At 40.2% G+C, this 14,595-nt stretch overlaps 1 protein-coding gene across 18 annotated transcripts in view; it reads left to right on the top strand.

The window, feature by feature from the left end:
• Positions 1 to 14,595, top strand: part of tnca (tenascin Ca) — a 327,362-nt gene that overhangs the window by 221,804 nt on the left and 90,963 nt on the right. For 17 of the 18 annotated variants that reach the window (XR_012406651.1, XM_073951876.1, XM_073951880.1 and 14 more), the window contains 3 exons: positions 7,534 to 8,071; positions 12,007 to 13,320; positions 13,481 to 13,744. Coding sequence is in view for 17 of the 18 variants with exons in the window: in XM_073951876.1 (XP_073807977.1) it covers positions 7,612 to 8,071; positions 12,007 to 13,320; positions 13,481 to 13,744 (2,038 nt within the window). In the remaining variant the exon portion in view is untranslated. Of the gene's footprint in view, positions 1 to 4,060; positions 4,253 to 7,175; positions 7,254 to 7,533; positions 8,072 to 12,006; positions 13,321 to 13,480; positions 13,745 to 14,595 lie in introns of those variants that run through there. The other variant, XM_073951883.1, reaches the window with a different exon arrangement.

Here is a 14,595-nt window from a genome sequence, read left to right as displayed (position 1 = left end):
GTGTAAAAATCTCGATGGTTCTGTGGGTCTCATCTATCAAATCTGATCTTTATTTTGTATTTTCTATTGGATTCGGATCAGGTGATTGGCTAGGCCATTCTACAGCTTGATTTTCTTTCTCTGAAAGCTTTTAAAAGTCTACTTGACAGTGTTTTGGATCATTGTCTTGCTGAAATGTCCATCCTGGGTTCATCTTCATTCTCCTGCTAATGTAGATGTTGGACTGAAGCAGCTGATATTCATTTACACTGAGGAAGGGCAGAGGGTTGCTGAAAAACTAATGAGAGATTTTAGCTGCAGCAACTATAATGTATTTTTTTTTAAAAACGTAAAAAAAAACGCATAGATAGATAGATAGATAGATAGATAGATAGATAGATAGATAGATAGATAGATAGATAGATAGATAGATAGATAAATCATTATAACTTATTATAATTAATAAAATATATTGTAATACACAAATATGTATGAAATAAATAAATTGTTAAAAATTAAATAAATATATAAATAAATTGTAATCCCATAAATAAATATGGCTATATAGAGGTTTAATTATTAAACCCCCTTTGATTTTTTTATTCATTTATTTATTTATTTTTTCCTAAATGATGTTTAACAGAGCAAGGACATTTTCACAGTGTGTCTGATAAAATTTTTTCTTCTGGAGAAAGTCTTATTTGTTTCATTTCGGGTAGGATAAAAGCAATTTTTATTTTTTAAAAGCCATTTTAAGGTCAAAATATTAGCTATATTAGCTTTAAGCTATATATTTTTTCGATAGTCTACAGAACAAACCACTGTTATTGTGGTATATTATGTTTAAAAATGTGTTGAAAAAATCTCTTTGTCAAACAGAAATTGGGGAAAAAATTAACAGGGAGGCTAATAATTCAGGGTGGCTAATAATTCTGATTGCAACTGTATACAGCGGGCAAAATATTTTGAAAGGTGCTGTTGATTTGAAATTTTCCCCGGATGTTGGTAACAACCAAAGAAACCCATACACTGAAAAAAATCTAAATCATCTCTTTCTCACTAGCATAGGATGTTAGTCTTGTGTTTGGATTTACCACTATGCTGACACACAGGCATATGTAGCTCCTCCTTTAAAAAAGAGCACAATCTCATTTAAATTTAAAGCGACAGTCACCAAAACACCACAATTAGGATCAAAGCCTAAAAGGGGCAGAGTTATAAAGCGATATTTGTGTGGTAATATGAGCTGAAACTTCACATACACACTCAAGGGACAACAGAGACTTATTTTACACTTTGTAAAACGAGGCATAATAGGTTCCCTTTAATGCTGCAGTATATATGTTGGTAGACAGAAGTGTGTGTCCATCACTGGACTGCATAGTTTCTGTTATTAGGATAATTACAGGTTAACTCAGAGGATCTCATTATGGGAGCTCCAGCTTTGCAGATGGGAAAGTCATTCAGGATCTGATCACAAAGACACACTAACCTCTCATTAAAGCCATTTACAGGGCTCCAGACTGTGACTATATGCTTAAATTGGGTGACCTCTTTTTTTTTGCCAGTGCAAGCTCCAATTGAGTTACATGGGCAAGAAATTAAAGAAGTCACCCAATTTGAATGGCGGAAGAAAGTAGTTCCTCGTACAAATGAATTTTAGACTCTTGTGTTTGATTTTCTTTTTTTAAATACATAATTATGCCATCGAACTATTGTATAAATCCAATATCACCATTGTAGCTGACCGATAAGGCTGTATATCGTAACTTGTGGGACACTAAGGCATTCAGCCTGTGGCCTTGTGCCAATGAACGCCTCCCACCAGTGGCGATATACAGCCATATTGCAATGGTACTCATGTGAGATTACTTATATAGTAAGTGGGCCAAGCTGACCAATAAGACGAGCTTGAAGGCGAGGCAAGCATTGTGGGTTTTGTTTACTGCAGCAAGTTGACATGTCAACTGTTTTAAACTATTCCTGAACGCTGCATTTGGTGTTTTTAGGTGCAAAGATGCTTAATGCACAAATGCCTCCTAATTCGGGGCATGTGGTGAACATTTTGTTGTGAAAATAGGTCACACAACAACAACATTTTATGCACGCGCACAAATGCTTCCAAATATATTTTGAGGTCATAGACAAAATTTTAGGTGCATATGCGACCAAAACGGTCGCAATTTTGAGTCATGATACATAAATGAGCAGTATAACACGAGTAGCAGTAGGATATGGCTGTATATTAGCACTGGTGGGAGTCGTGCGTTGGCACGAGGCCGCAGGCCACGTGTCTTAGCTTCCCACGAGTGCTGATATACAGCAATATCTTACTGCTACAAGTGTGATATTGCGTTTATACAACAGTTCGGCGACACAATCGTGAAAAAACCCTTTTGTGTTAGGAACTACTTTCTTCCGCCATTCATTCACATCTGCAGCTGACGTCAGAACAGCAGAAGCCATTACTAATTCACCAACGTCACTTTAGATCTAGTATTTGAATGATTCTTTATATCGTAATTTCTAAAGTGATGACAAAACAGCTGATTTTGCTCACATTTTAAGATTATAAGGATGAATATGAAATGAGATCCGTCTATATCTCCCTACAGTCTGTTACAGTCTACAGTATTTCTCTGTTTCCGTCGGTATTATGACGGGTGCCAGGTGTCCAAGGGTTCACCTGGAGACTTTAAGGAATGAAGAAAAAGGAGACAAACTGTTTCGCTCTTCCTATTGGCCTTTATGCGTTTCTCCCAAGTGCTGTGGACTACATACATGCCAGTCAACAACAATGAGTAGGAAAAAGGATAGAAAAAGAGACTCAAACATCCGTCGCAAAATAAAATGTTACATTATCGAATTAAAGGAATGATACGGCGGTAGCGCAACCATCACACACTTCTCCTCAGAGCTCACCAGAACTGAACTGAGCTCCTATACTTGCGTGCTTACATCTTAAAGGTAAAACAAACACAGAAGAAGTCCTCTTAAAGGGGACATTTATACACAATGCATATCAAACATTAAGCGAACGTTACAATATCGAAATAATTAACTTCGAAAAAAGCAGCACAATAGCTACCAGATTGTTATGTTTGCGATAAGGAGGGACGAGGCTGAATCCAGCTTCTTATTCGCCGCTTTTTATTGACTCTATTCGGTCCACCTTAAAAAACTGCGACGCTTCCGCTTTTCAGCTTCTTATTCGTGCTCAAGAAAACACACAACAGTTTTAATTTTCTAAGCAAGGGCTTATTATGTGGTCCTGGCGCCATCTTGTGAATAAACAACGTCTAAATGATTAATATTTTGAAATAGGCACTATAATTATAAATAAATTGCATAGTTGCAATCTAAACAACTACATTCTTGACTAAAATAACCTCAAAAGTACATCATGTTGTCTAACAGCAGTAATACTTGTCAAGCTATAGTGTCTATGCTTGTTGCTGGCTGCATGTGAGCAGAGTATTACAAAAAGGTGAAGGGTGAAGAGGCCTTTGTGTGATGTTACTGGTGAAATATTAAACGGCTATCAGCCAATCAGATTCAAGAACGATTCAAGAGGAAGAAGAATATATATGAAAAGTTGGCACATGCTCAACAGAAATGACTGTGATTGACCGTGAAGGTCATCAGTTCACGTCTCTTCACCGCTGTTTACCTAGTGCAAACACAGAAACACTGCAGCTTTTTAAAGTCACGGGTCTGTTTATGAGCTAACGTGCGGTCTGCTTTTGAATCGACTGATCTTCAGGGCTTTAAAACGCTTTAGTGTCCCTGTTGATGAGCTTCACTGATGAGCTTCACAGCCAATCACAGTCGTTTCTGTTGAGCGTGAGAACACAATAGCAAATCAGCTGTGTTTAAGAACGCGCTTATCTTAGCAGAAATTGGTCTTTTTTTTTATTTCAGTATAGATTTGTACTGTATTCAGTTACGTGACAACACTAGGCATTATTGTATGTACTCCTGTGTAGTAAGTTTTTAAAATATATGTCACCTTAAATTAAAGTGCTACTGAAAACAGTAGTTAAACCACCATTATTGGTGATTTTGCTGTGTTGTTTGTATTCAGGACGTTTTCTGCCTTCAAGTAAGACATGCAGAGGCCTAAGGACATCCAGAAGGAGCTATGGATGAGTTTTCCCCGGTTTTCCCACACAGCGGAGGAGAGCGAGACTCTGGCGTCCCTCCACCATCCACAAATTACCCTGCTCTCTGTCCAGATATGAAGTCATACAGACCCAGTGTGCAGACGCGAAAGGCAGATTTTTTTAATGCGCTCAAACAGAAAAAGGACTATATTTTTAGGAAGCTGGCAGCATGTCTTAGAGAAAGAAAAAGGAATTTATGATTCAGCATTAAGTATATCAATATGTGTAATGAGCAATGGATACAGCATACTCCTGTAACACAGAGTGGTGATGAATTTAGTTCAGTAACTGACGCAGAATACAAACTGCTTTTCAATACGATTGTTGGTAAATATAGAATATATATTTATGTATTTTTCCATCTATAATAAATAGGATTTTCTGTCTGCCTATATACATTTATTTGTTTATTTTTATTTATTTATTTATTTTATTTTATTTTATTTTTTATTTTTTTATTTTTTTATTTATTTATAGACTTTTTTTTACAGATAAGACTCTTTACCCCTTGGATAACATTTTATATTATAATTTTAGGGAACTAAAATAACTCTAGGTTATTATCCATAAGAACACTTGGTTTACTTTAAACAGAAGCACAACTCTGCATGTTGTAATTCTTATTTCCCCTATGTTCTTGAGTATTTGCTTTTTTAGAGAAACCACCACTCAGTCCAGTCCTCAGCATTTCCCAGCGTAGTTCCTGTCGAGACAAGCATCACGTAGTGTTAAAAAATGTTTTCAAGGGGCCTGGCATTTGGCTGTTTGCTTTTAGTTGCATTAATGGCTCTAAACCACTAGATGGCACTCTAGGCTAGTTTTTAACAGCAGATGGAGCTCGGCTAGTTTTTAACGACAGCGCAATAGGCTAGATTTTAACAGCAGTTTATAAGTTTATAGGCTAGTTTATAAAAGCAGATGACACTACAAGTTCATTTTTAACAGTAGGGGTTGCTCTAGGCTAGTTTGTTATAGCAGATGTTGCTCTAGGCTGGTTTTTAACAGTAGATGGTGCTTTAGGCTAGTTTTTAACAGTAGACTGCACTCTTTGCTAGTTTTTAACAGCAGATGACACTATAGGTTCGTTTTTAACAGTAGAGGGTGCTGTAGGCTAGTTTGTAATAGCAGATGGCGCACTAGTTTAGTTTTTAACAGTAGATGGTGCTCTAGGCTAGTTTATAATTGCAGATAGACCTCTAAGCTAGATTTTAACAGCAGACTGCATCATAGGCTAGTTTTGTAACAGCAGGTGGTGCTCTAGGCTAGTTTTTAACAGCAGATGGTGCTCTAGGCTAGTTTTTAACAGCAGATAACGCTCTGCTGGTTTTTTTAACAGCAGGTAAGGCTCTATGCTAGTTTTTAACAGCAGACTGTGCTCTAGGCTAGTTTTTAATAGCCGATGGCACTCTGCTAATTTTAACTGCAGACATTATTCTATGCTAGTTTTTAACAGCAGATAACACTCTAGGCTAGTGTTTTAAAAGCAGACATTGCTCTAGGCTAGTTTTTAACAGCAGACGATGCTCTAGGCTATTTTGTAATAGCCTATTTCGCTCTAGTCTAGTTTTTTAACAGCAGATAACACTCTAGGCTAGTGTTTTAAAAGCAGACATTGCTCTAGGCTAGTTTTTATTAGCAGACGATGCTCTAGGGTATTTTGTAATTGCAGGTTTCGCTCTAGTCTAGTTTTTAACAGTAGATACCACTCTAGGCTAGTGTTTTAAAAGCAGACATTGCTCTAGGCTAGTTTTTAACAGCAGACGATGCTCTAGGCTATTTTGTGATAGCCTATTTCGCTCTAATCTAGTTTTTTAACAGCAGATAACACTCTAGGCTAGTGTTTTAAAAGCAGACATTGCTCTAGGCTAGTTTTTAACAGCAGACGATGCTCTAGGCTATTTTGTAATTGCAGGTTTCGCTCTAGTCTAGTTTTTAACAGTAGATACCACTCTAGGCTATTGATTTAAAAGCAGACATTGCTCTAGGCTAGTTTTTAACAGCAGACGATGCTCTAGGCTATTTTGTAATAGCAGATGTTGCTCTAGTCTAGTTTTTAACAGCAGATAACACTCTAGGCTAATTTTTAACAGCAGACGGTGCTCTAGGGTATTTTGTAATAGCCGATGTTGCTCTAGTCTAGTTTTTAACAGTAGATGCTGCACTATGCTATTTTTTAACTGCAGATAGAGCTCTAAACTAGATTCTAATAGCAGACTGCATCATAGGCTAGTTTTTAACAGCAGATGGCGTTCTAGGCTAGTTTTTACAGCAGACACTGCTCTAGGCTGATTTTTAACAGAAGATGGCACTATAGGCTAGGTTTTTTTTAACAGCAGATCACGCTATAGGCTAGTTTTTAATATTATATGGCACTCTGTGCTAGATCTTATCAGTAGAGGGTGCTCTAGGCTAGTTTTTAAACAGCAGACTGTGCTCTAGGGTAGTTTCTAATAGCAGTTGACATTCTAGGCTAGTTTTTTTACAGCATATGGTGTTCTAGGCTAGTTTTTTAACAGCATATGGTGTTCTAGGCTAGTTTTTAAACAGCATATGGTGTTCTAGGCTAGTTTTTTAACAGCATATGGTGTTCTAGGCTAGTTTTTAAACAGCATATGGTGTTCTAGGCTAGTTTTTAACAGCATATGGTGTTCGAGGCTAGTTTTTTTAACAGCATATGGTGTTCTAGGCTAGTTTTTAACAGGATATAGTGTTCTAGGCTAGTTTTTTAAACAGCATATGGTGTTCTAGGCTAGTTTTTGACATCAGATAGCGCTTTGTGTTAGTTTTTACCAGTATGGGGTGCTCTAAGCTAGTTTTTAATAGGAAACTGCACTATAGGCTAGTTTTTAACAGTAGATGGCACTCTACGCTATTTTTTAATGGCAGACTGCACCCTAGCTAGTTTTTAACAGCAGACTGTGTTCTAGGCTAGTTTCTGAGGGCATGAGAGCAGCTGGCATTCTAGGCTAGTTGTTAACAGCAGAAAGCGCTCTAAGCTATATATATATATATATTATATAATTATTTTTTCAGGGTTTTCACCTTGATAGGACAGTAGGACAAAGGACCACGAGGCGGGAATCGAACTCGGGTCGCCGTGAGCACCAGAGTGTATGTGTTGACACAGTAACCACTACACCACTGATGCTAACTTAAGCTATATTTTAACAGCATATGTCACTCTAGGCTAGTTTTTAAAAGTAGATGGCGCTATAGGCTAGTTTTTAACAGCAAATGGTGTTAAAGGTTAGTTTTTAATACTAGATGGCTAGTTATAAGACACTATAGGCTAGTTTTTTTTACAACAAACGCTTGGTATACTTTAAACTGAAACACAATTCTGTATGTTTTAATTCTCATTTATTTATGTTTTATGTCTTTGCTTTTTTAGAGACACCACCACTCTGTCCAGTCCTCAGCATTACCCTGAGTAGTTCCTGCCAAGACAAGCATCCATCAGTGCAGAAACATGTCTTCAAGAGGTCTGACATTGAGCTGTTTGCTTTTAATCACCTTGATGGCTCTAAATCACGCCGGCCTTGTAAAGAAGCTGATCAGACAGCGTCGGGAAGCTCTGAATGTTCCCGGCATCCACAATGTTACCCTTTCCAACTCCTCCAGACCAGTTATTTTCAACCATGTCTACAACATTAAAGTCCCGGGCAGCCCTCTGTGCTCGGTGGATTTGGACGCTCCTGAAGGATCAGATGTGGAGCTGAGGGATGCACCATCTGAGCACAGTGTGGATGGTAGTAATCAGATTGTTTTTACACACCGGATCAACATCCCCAAACAGGCATGTGGCTGTACGGACGGCCTGCCGGATTTGAAGGATCTCCTGAGTCGACTGGAGATGTTGGAGGGTGAAGTGTCCACATTGAGGGAACAGTGCGGTGCTGAGTCTACATGCTGTAGTGCACAGGTCACAGGTAAACAACATTAAACTGCTAGTTGTTGATTGCAAATGATGTTATTGGCTTGTTTTTAACAGCAGACTGAACTCTATAGGCTAGTTTTTAACAGCCCTGCTGAAAAATCCAGCTTAAACCAGCCTAGGCTGGTTGGCTGGTTTTAGCTGGTCGTCCAGGCTGGTTTTAGAGGGGTTTTGGCCATTTTCAGCCTGGTCTTAGCTGGTCAGGCTGGAAAATGACCAGCCAAATCCAGCTAAAACCAGCTTGACCAGCATGGTTTAAGCTGGATATAGCTGGTTTTGGCTGGACTCCCAGCTTGGCTAGGCTGGTCAAGCTGGTTTTAGCTGGTCATCTCCCAGCCTGACCAGCTAAGACCAGGCTGGAAATGGCTGTAAACCAGCCTGGAAGTGGCCAAAACCCCTCTAAAACCAGCCTGGTCGACCAGCTAAAACCAGCCAACCAGCTTAGGCTGGTTTAAGCTGGATTTTTCAGCAGGGAGCAGATGGCGCTCTAGGCTAGTTTTTAACAGCAGATGAAGCTCTTGTCTAGTTTTTAAAGAGCCCATATTATAGATGAAATAGGGTCATATCTTGGTTGTAAGGGTCTCCAACAACAGTCTAATATGCATGCATGGTCAAAAAAACACTTTCATGGTCTTATAATCTGCATTTATTTTTACCTAATTATCCCAGCGATTCCCATATGTTCCCATTTGTTCCCAAACCCCTCCTTAGCGCGAAGCTAATCTGCGCTGATTTGACCGATGACAGTCTGTTGCGATTGGTCGAAACTAACTGCCTTATGCGACAGACAGAGTGAAATGCCCAGCAGCTAATCAACAAAATAGATGTAGTCACAGTTAATACACCCTTTATAGTGTAAGGCGTGGAGTTTAGCTGCTAGTGGATGAATGTAAATACAGACGATGGACTTGAAAATACAGACGACTATTTTATTGAGCAAAAACTCCCAAGAACTGGCAAGGAGATCTCCTAGCTTGTCACATTCTGCTCTTTTCACACACACACACACACACATATAACCCTCTTCCAGACGACATCGCGCACACACACAAACACATAACCCTCCTCCGGACGAGAACGCACACGCACGCACACACACACACACACACACACACATATTACCCTCCTCCACAGGAACGTAAACAAAGCAGCACGCGTCATGTTTTTAACGTGGCTTTGCATGCGATATAAGAATATAGCGAGTTAACCTGAAATAGTACACACGGTTACAAGTAACAAATCACAACTAAATACATTTGCAAGCTAGAGTAAACCAGGCAACAACTTTAATCGCACGTACTTACACTTGAGAAATGGAGGAAGAAACTGATTCATGTCCTGACATGTCCATAAGTAGTCTTTACTGATCCTTCCTTTAACAAACGAAGTATTCTTTGTAGCATGTAGTTTCCAGTAGTTTCCAACTGCTTAAAGCTGGGCTTATGCTGAGGTTTCATCTTTGGGTAGAGACTCAATAATATCCATCTGCAGTGTGACTTCAATCGACCGGCATGTTTGTGTGTGTGTGTGTGTGTGTGGGGGGGTTTCTTTGTTAGAGGGCTGGGCCGCAGGTTTCAAATCTCCCAGGTTTGCGCGTGCACGTGAATAACTTGGTTTCGTTCGTACGTCATGGCGAAACACCTAATGACTCGGTATCAAGACGATTCGTTTGAAGCACTATGAGTCGACTCTTTTATAGATGATCAACAGTTTTAAACACTGTACTCTTACAGATTTAAGCCTTGATATTTCACTTCACTTAGAGCTGTGTTACACACTACATGGAAGGGCATTTTCAAAAACCCATAATATGGGCTCTTTAACAGCAGATGAAGCTAGTCTACTTTGTTACAGCAGACTGTGCTCTAGACATTTTAACTGCAGATGGCGCTCTAGTCTAGTCTTTAAGAGCAGACAAGCTCTAGGCTAGTTTATAACAGCAGATGGCGCTCTAGGCAAGTTTGTTATGGCAAATGAAGCTCTAGGGTAGTTTTTACCAGCAGATGGAGCTCTAGGCTAGGTTTTTTTTACAGCAGATTGAGCTCTATGCTGGTTTTTAACAGAAGATGGTACTCTAGGCTAGTTTTTAACAGCGAACTGCCCCCTAGGCTAGTTTGTAAGAGAAGATGGAGCTCTTAGCTCCACCTTAGTTTTTAACAACAGATGGCACTCTAGGTTAGATTTTAACTGCAGATAGTGCTCTTGGCTAGTTTAAAAAGTAGATAGAGCTCTAGTCAAGTATCTAAACGCAGATTGCCCTTTAGGTTAGTTGGTAACAGCAGATGGAGCTCTAGGCTAGTTTTTAACAGCAGATGGAGCTCTAGGCTAGTTTTTAACAGCAGATGGAGCTCTAGTATAGTTTGCAAGAGCAGACTGCTCTCAATAGGCTAGTTTGTAACAACAGATAGAGTGCTAGGTTAGTTTTTAAATTCAGATGGTGCTAGAATTTTTTAATTAATTCATTTAATTTTTTTAAAGATTGCGCTTTGGGTTGGTTTTTGACAGCAGGGGGTGCTCCAGGCTAGTTTTAACAGCAGATGGTACTCTGGGGTAGTTGTTAACAGTAGGTGGAGCTCAAGTCCAGTTTTTAACAGCAAGTGGAGCTCTAGTCTAGTTTTTAAAATCAGATCTATAAGCTAGTTTTTAACCTACACTCCAATGCTTAAAAGGAAGAGCACTTGTGTGACTCCAGTAAGTTAGCTTTCATGTCATGAGATTAATGTAAACACATTTCACTATGAACACTCTTGTAGTTTGTGTAATTCATTTTTATTAAGGTTTATTTTAGGTTCAATTGCAGTTTGTAAGGAACTGGAGGCAAGAAAGTACGGCTGTTTGTAAAGCATACAGCATCATCAAATGCAAGATTCACTCAAAATTGCAATAATTGATAAATTGAAGAATATATATATATATATATATATATATATATATATATATATATATATATATATATATATATATATATATATATATATTCATATATATAATGTATATATGAAGAATATAAACATATGCAGACATCCCAAGTCTCCCTAAAGTTCCGGGAGTCTCCCGCAAATGCATAGAGACTCCCCAATGCCCGCAAATGAATGATAATCTCCCAGAAATCTCCTGCCCGATCCTTAAATAGTCTCCACCGCATCCATCCAAATTCTTCAGGTACGTCGGCCGCAAGTCAACCCACGGCTATTCAGCACGCAACTCTCCCCCACCGCTCTTCAGGTACATCGCACACACACGCCCCCACCGCTCTTTAGGTACATTGTACGCACACGCCCCCACCGCTCTTCAGGTACATCGCACGCACACGCCCCCACAGCTCTTCAGGTACGTCGGCCGCAAGTCAACCCACCGCTATTCAGCACGCAACTCTCCCCCACCGCTCTTCAGGTACATCGCACACACACGCCCCCACAGCTCTTCATGTACGTCGTGCACACACGCCCCTACCACTCTTCAGATACGTCCCCCACCGATCTTCGGATATGTCGCACACACACGCCTCCACCGCTCTTCAGATACATCGCGCGCACACGTACCACCTCTCTTCAGGTACATCGCACGCACACGCCCCCACAGCTCTTCAGGTACGTCGTGCGCACACGCCCCTACCACTCTCCAGATACGTCCCCCACCGATCTTCGGATATGTCGCACACACACGCCTCCACCGCTCTTCAGATACGTCGCGCGCACACGTACCACCTCTCTTCAGATACCCCCCCCCCCTTTCTCTCTTTCTCTCTCTCTCTCTCTCTTCAAGGAATCTAATCTCCCGCAACCTCCTGCAAATCATCTCTGCCTCCCCCGGAAATTACATTTGCTAACTTGGGATGTCTGCATATGATAAGTGAAGAGCTTAGTCATGCATTAATATTATTGCCGTCTGGTTAGTCTGATTTCTTACATGTATCTCTTGCTTGTTCAGGTGCAATAGGAACGAAGCCCTTCTGCAGTGGACATGGAAACTACAGCACTGAGACCTGCGGATGTGTCTGTGCTCCCGGATGGAAAGGCCTAAACTGCACCATTCCCGACTGTCCTGGAGACTGTAGCGATCAAGGCCGTTGTGTTAACGGGAAGTGTGAGTGTTTCGAAGGCTTCACCGGTGACGACTGCAGCACTGATGCCTGTCTGATTGACTGCGGTGATAATGGTCGTTGCCTTAACGGGAAGTGCGTTTGCAGTGAGGGTTTCTCCGGGGAATATTGCACAGAGTCGGATTGCCTTAACAACTGTTTGGGACGCGGCCGCTGTGTGGATGGCGAATGTGTTTGCGATGAACCCTGGACTGGATTTGATTGCTCTGAACTCATCTGTCCGAACGATTGCTACGATCGCGGACGATGCGAAAACGGGACTTGTTACTGTGACAGAGGATTCACCGGAGAAGATTGCGGGGCTCTTGCTTGTCCGAATGATTGCTCTGGACGAGGTTTCTGCATTGATGGACGCTGCGTATGCGATGCAGGATACACCGGCGAGGATTGTTCGAGTTTGACCTGTCCGAATAATTGCAATGATAGGGGGCGCTGTTCTAACGGCGTCTGCATTTGTGAAGTGGGCTTCCACGGAGAGGATTGTGGGAGAATTTCGTGCCCTAGCAATTGCAACAATCGAGGTCACTGCGTTGATGGACGTTGCGAATGTGATGTTGGCTTTCAAGGCCACGATTGTTCGGAGCTCAGCTGTCCTAATAATTGCAATAATCGCGGACGTTGCGTTAACGGTCAATGTGTTTGCGATGAGGGATTTGGGAGCGAGGATTGCGGTCTTAAAACCTGTCCATCAGACTGCTACGGTCGAGGTCAGTGCGTTGATGGTGAGTGCGTTTGTTTTGCTAACTTTGCGGGTGAAGATTGCAGTGAATTGCGCTGTCCCAATAGCTGCCAGAACCGCGGACGATGCATCGCAGGACAGTGTGTGTGCGATGAAGGTTTCACTGGCGAAGACTGCAGTCAGAGAAAGTGTCCCAATGACTGTCTTGGACGCGGACGCTGTGTTGACGGCCGGTGTGTCTGTCAGGATGGTTTTAAAGGCCAGGATTGCTCTGTTCCCACTTGTCCTGGAAACTGCAATGACCACGGGCGCTGCGTCAATGGAAAGTGTGTGTGCGATGAGGGATTTTTTGGAGATGCCTGCAGTGACAGAAGCTGTCTGAATGACTGCAGTGATGTGGGACAGTGCGTCGACGGCCGCTGCATTTGTGATGAGGGATACATTGGCGAGGATTGCTCAGACGGTAAAGTTTAGTGCATGAAATTTGTCATTTTTAATTTATAATTTTGGTCTCACTTTATATTAGGTGACCTTAACTAATATGTAGCATTATTGACCTGCTGATTTGCATTGTCGGGTTGATTGATTGGTTGACTAAACTCTGCCTGTAATATGTTGTGCAGTTTCTCCGCCGGAGGATCTTACCGTGACTGATGTGAGCACGCAGAAGGTGAACCTGACGTGGAGGAATGAGATGCTGGTGACGGAGTATCTGATCACGTATGTGCCAACGGCTCCAGGCGGCCTGCAGATGGACTTCAGGGTTGCTGGAGATCGAACATCCGCCACAGTCTCTGAGCTTGAACCGGGAATCGAGTATCTGATCAATGTCTACGCCGTCCTCAACAACAAGAGAAGCATTCCTGTCAGTGCCAGAGTGGCCACATGTAAGATTGATATCTATAATACACCATAAAACTTGACAACTCTGGTTGAAATGTGCAATTATATATACAGTTGAAGTCAAAATTATTAGCCATTCTGTATATTTTCCCCCCAATGTCAGATTTCTATACATAATGTTTTTTATTATCTGATATCTTTTATCTTTGTGATGACAACAGTACATAATATTCGATTATATATTTTTAAAGATGCTAGTATTCAGCTTAAAGTGCAATTTAAAGGCTTAATTAGGTTAATTAGGAAATTAAATTAATTAGGCAAGTCGTTATATAATGATGGTTTGTTCTGTAGACTATCAAATATATATATATATATATATTTTTATATATATATATATATATATATATATATATATATATATATATATATATATATATATATATTATTTATATATATATATAAATATATATTGCATAAGAGGGCTAGAAATATTGACGTTAAAATGTTTTTTTTTTTTTTATAAATATATTTTATTCTAGCTAAAATAAAACAAATAAGGCTTTCTCCAGAAGAAATAAAAAATATTGCCGGAAATACTATGAAAAATGTGCTTTATTTGGGAAATATTTGAAAAAGGGCTAATCATTAAAAAAAAAAAATAATAATAATAAAAAAAAATATATATATATGTGTGTGTGTGTTTGTGTTTGTGTGTGTGTGTGTGTGTGTGTGTGTGTGTGTGTGTGTGTGTGTGTGTATACGCATACATATATATATACACACACACACACACACACACACACACACACATATATATATATATATTTATATATATTTATATATATATATGTCTGTGTGTGTGTGTGTGTGTGTGTGTGTGTGTGTGTGTGTG

Source organism: Danio rerio, chromosome 5, assembly GCF_049306965.1.
Source record: "Danio rerio strain Tuebingen ecotype United States chromosome 5, GRCz12tu, whole genome shotgun sequence".
Taxonomy (NCBI): domain Eukaryota; kingdom Metazoa; phylum Chordata; class Actinopteri; order Cypriniformes; family Danionidae; genus Danio; species Danio rerio.
Note: the sequence above shows the minus strand (reverse complement) of the source record. Positions and strands in the feature narration are given on the sequence as shown.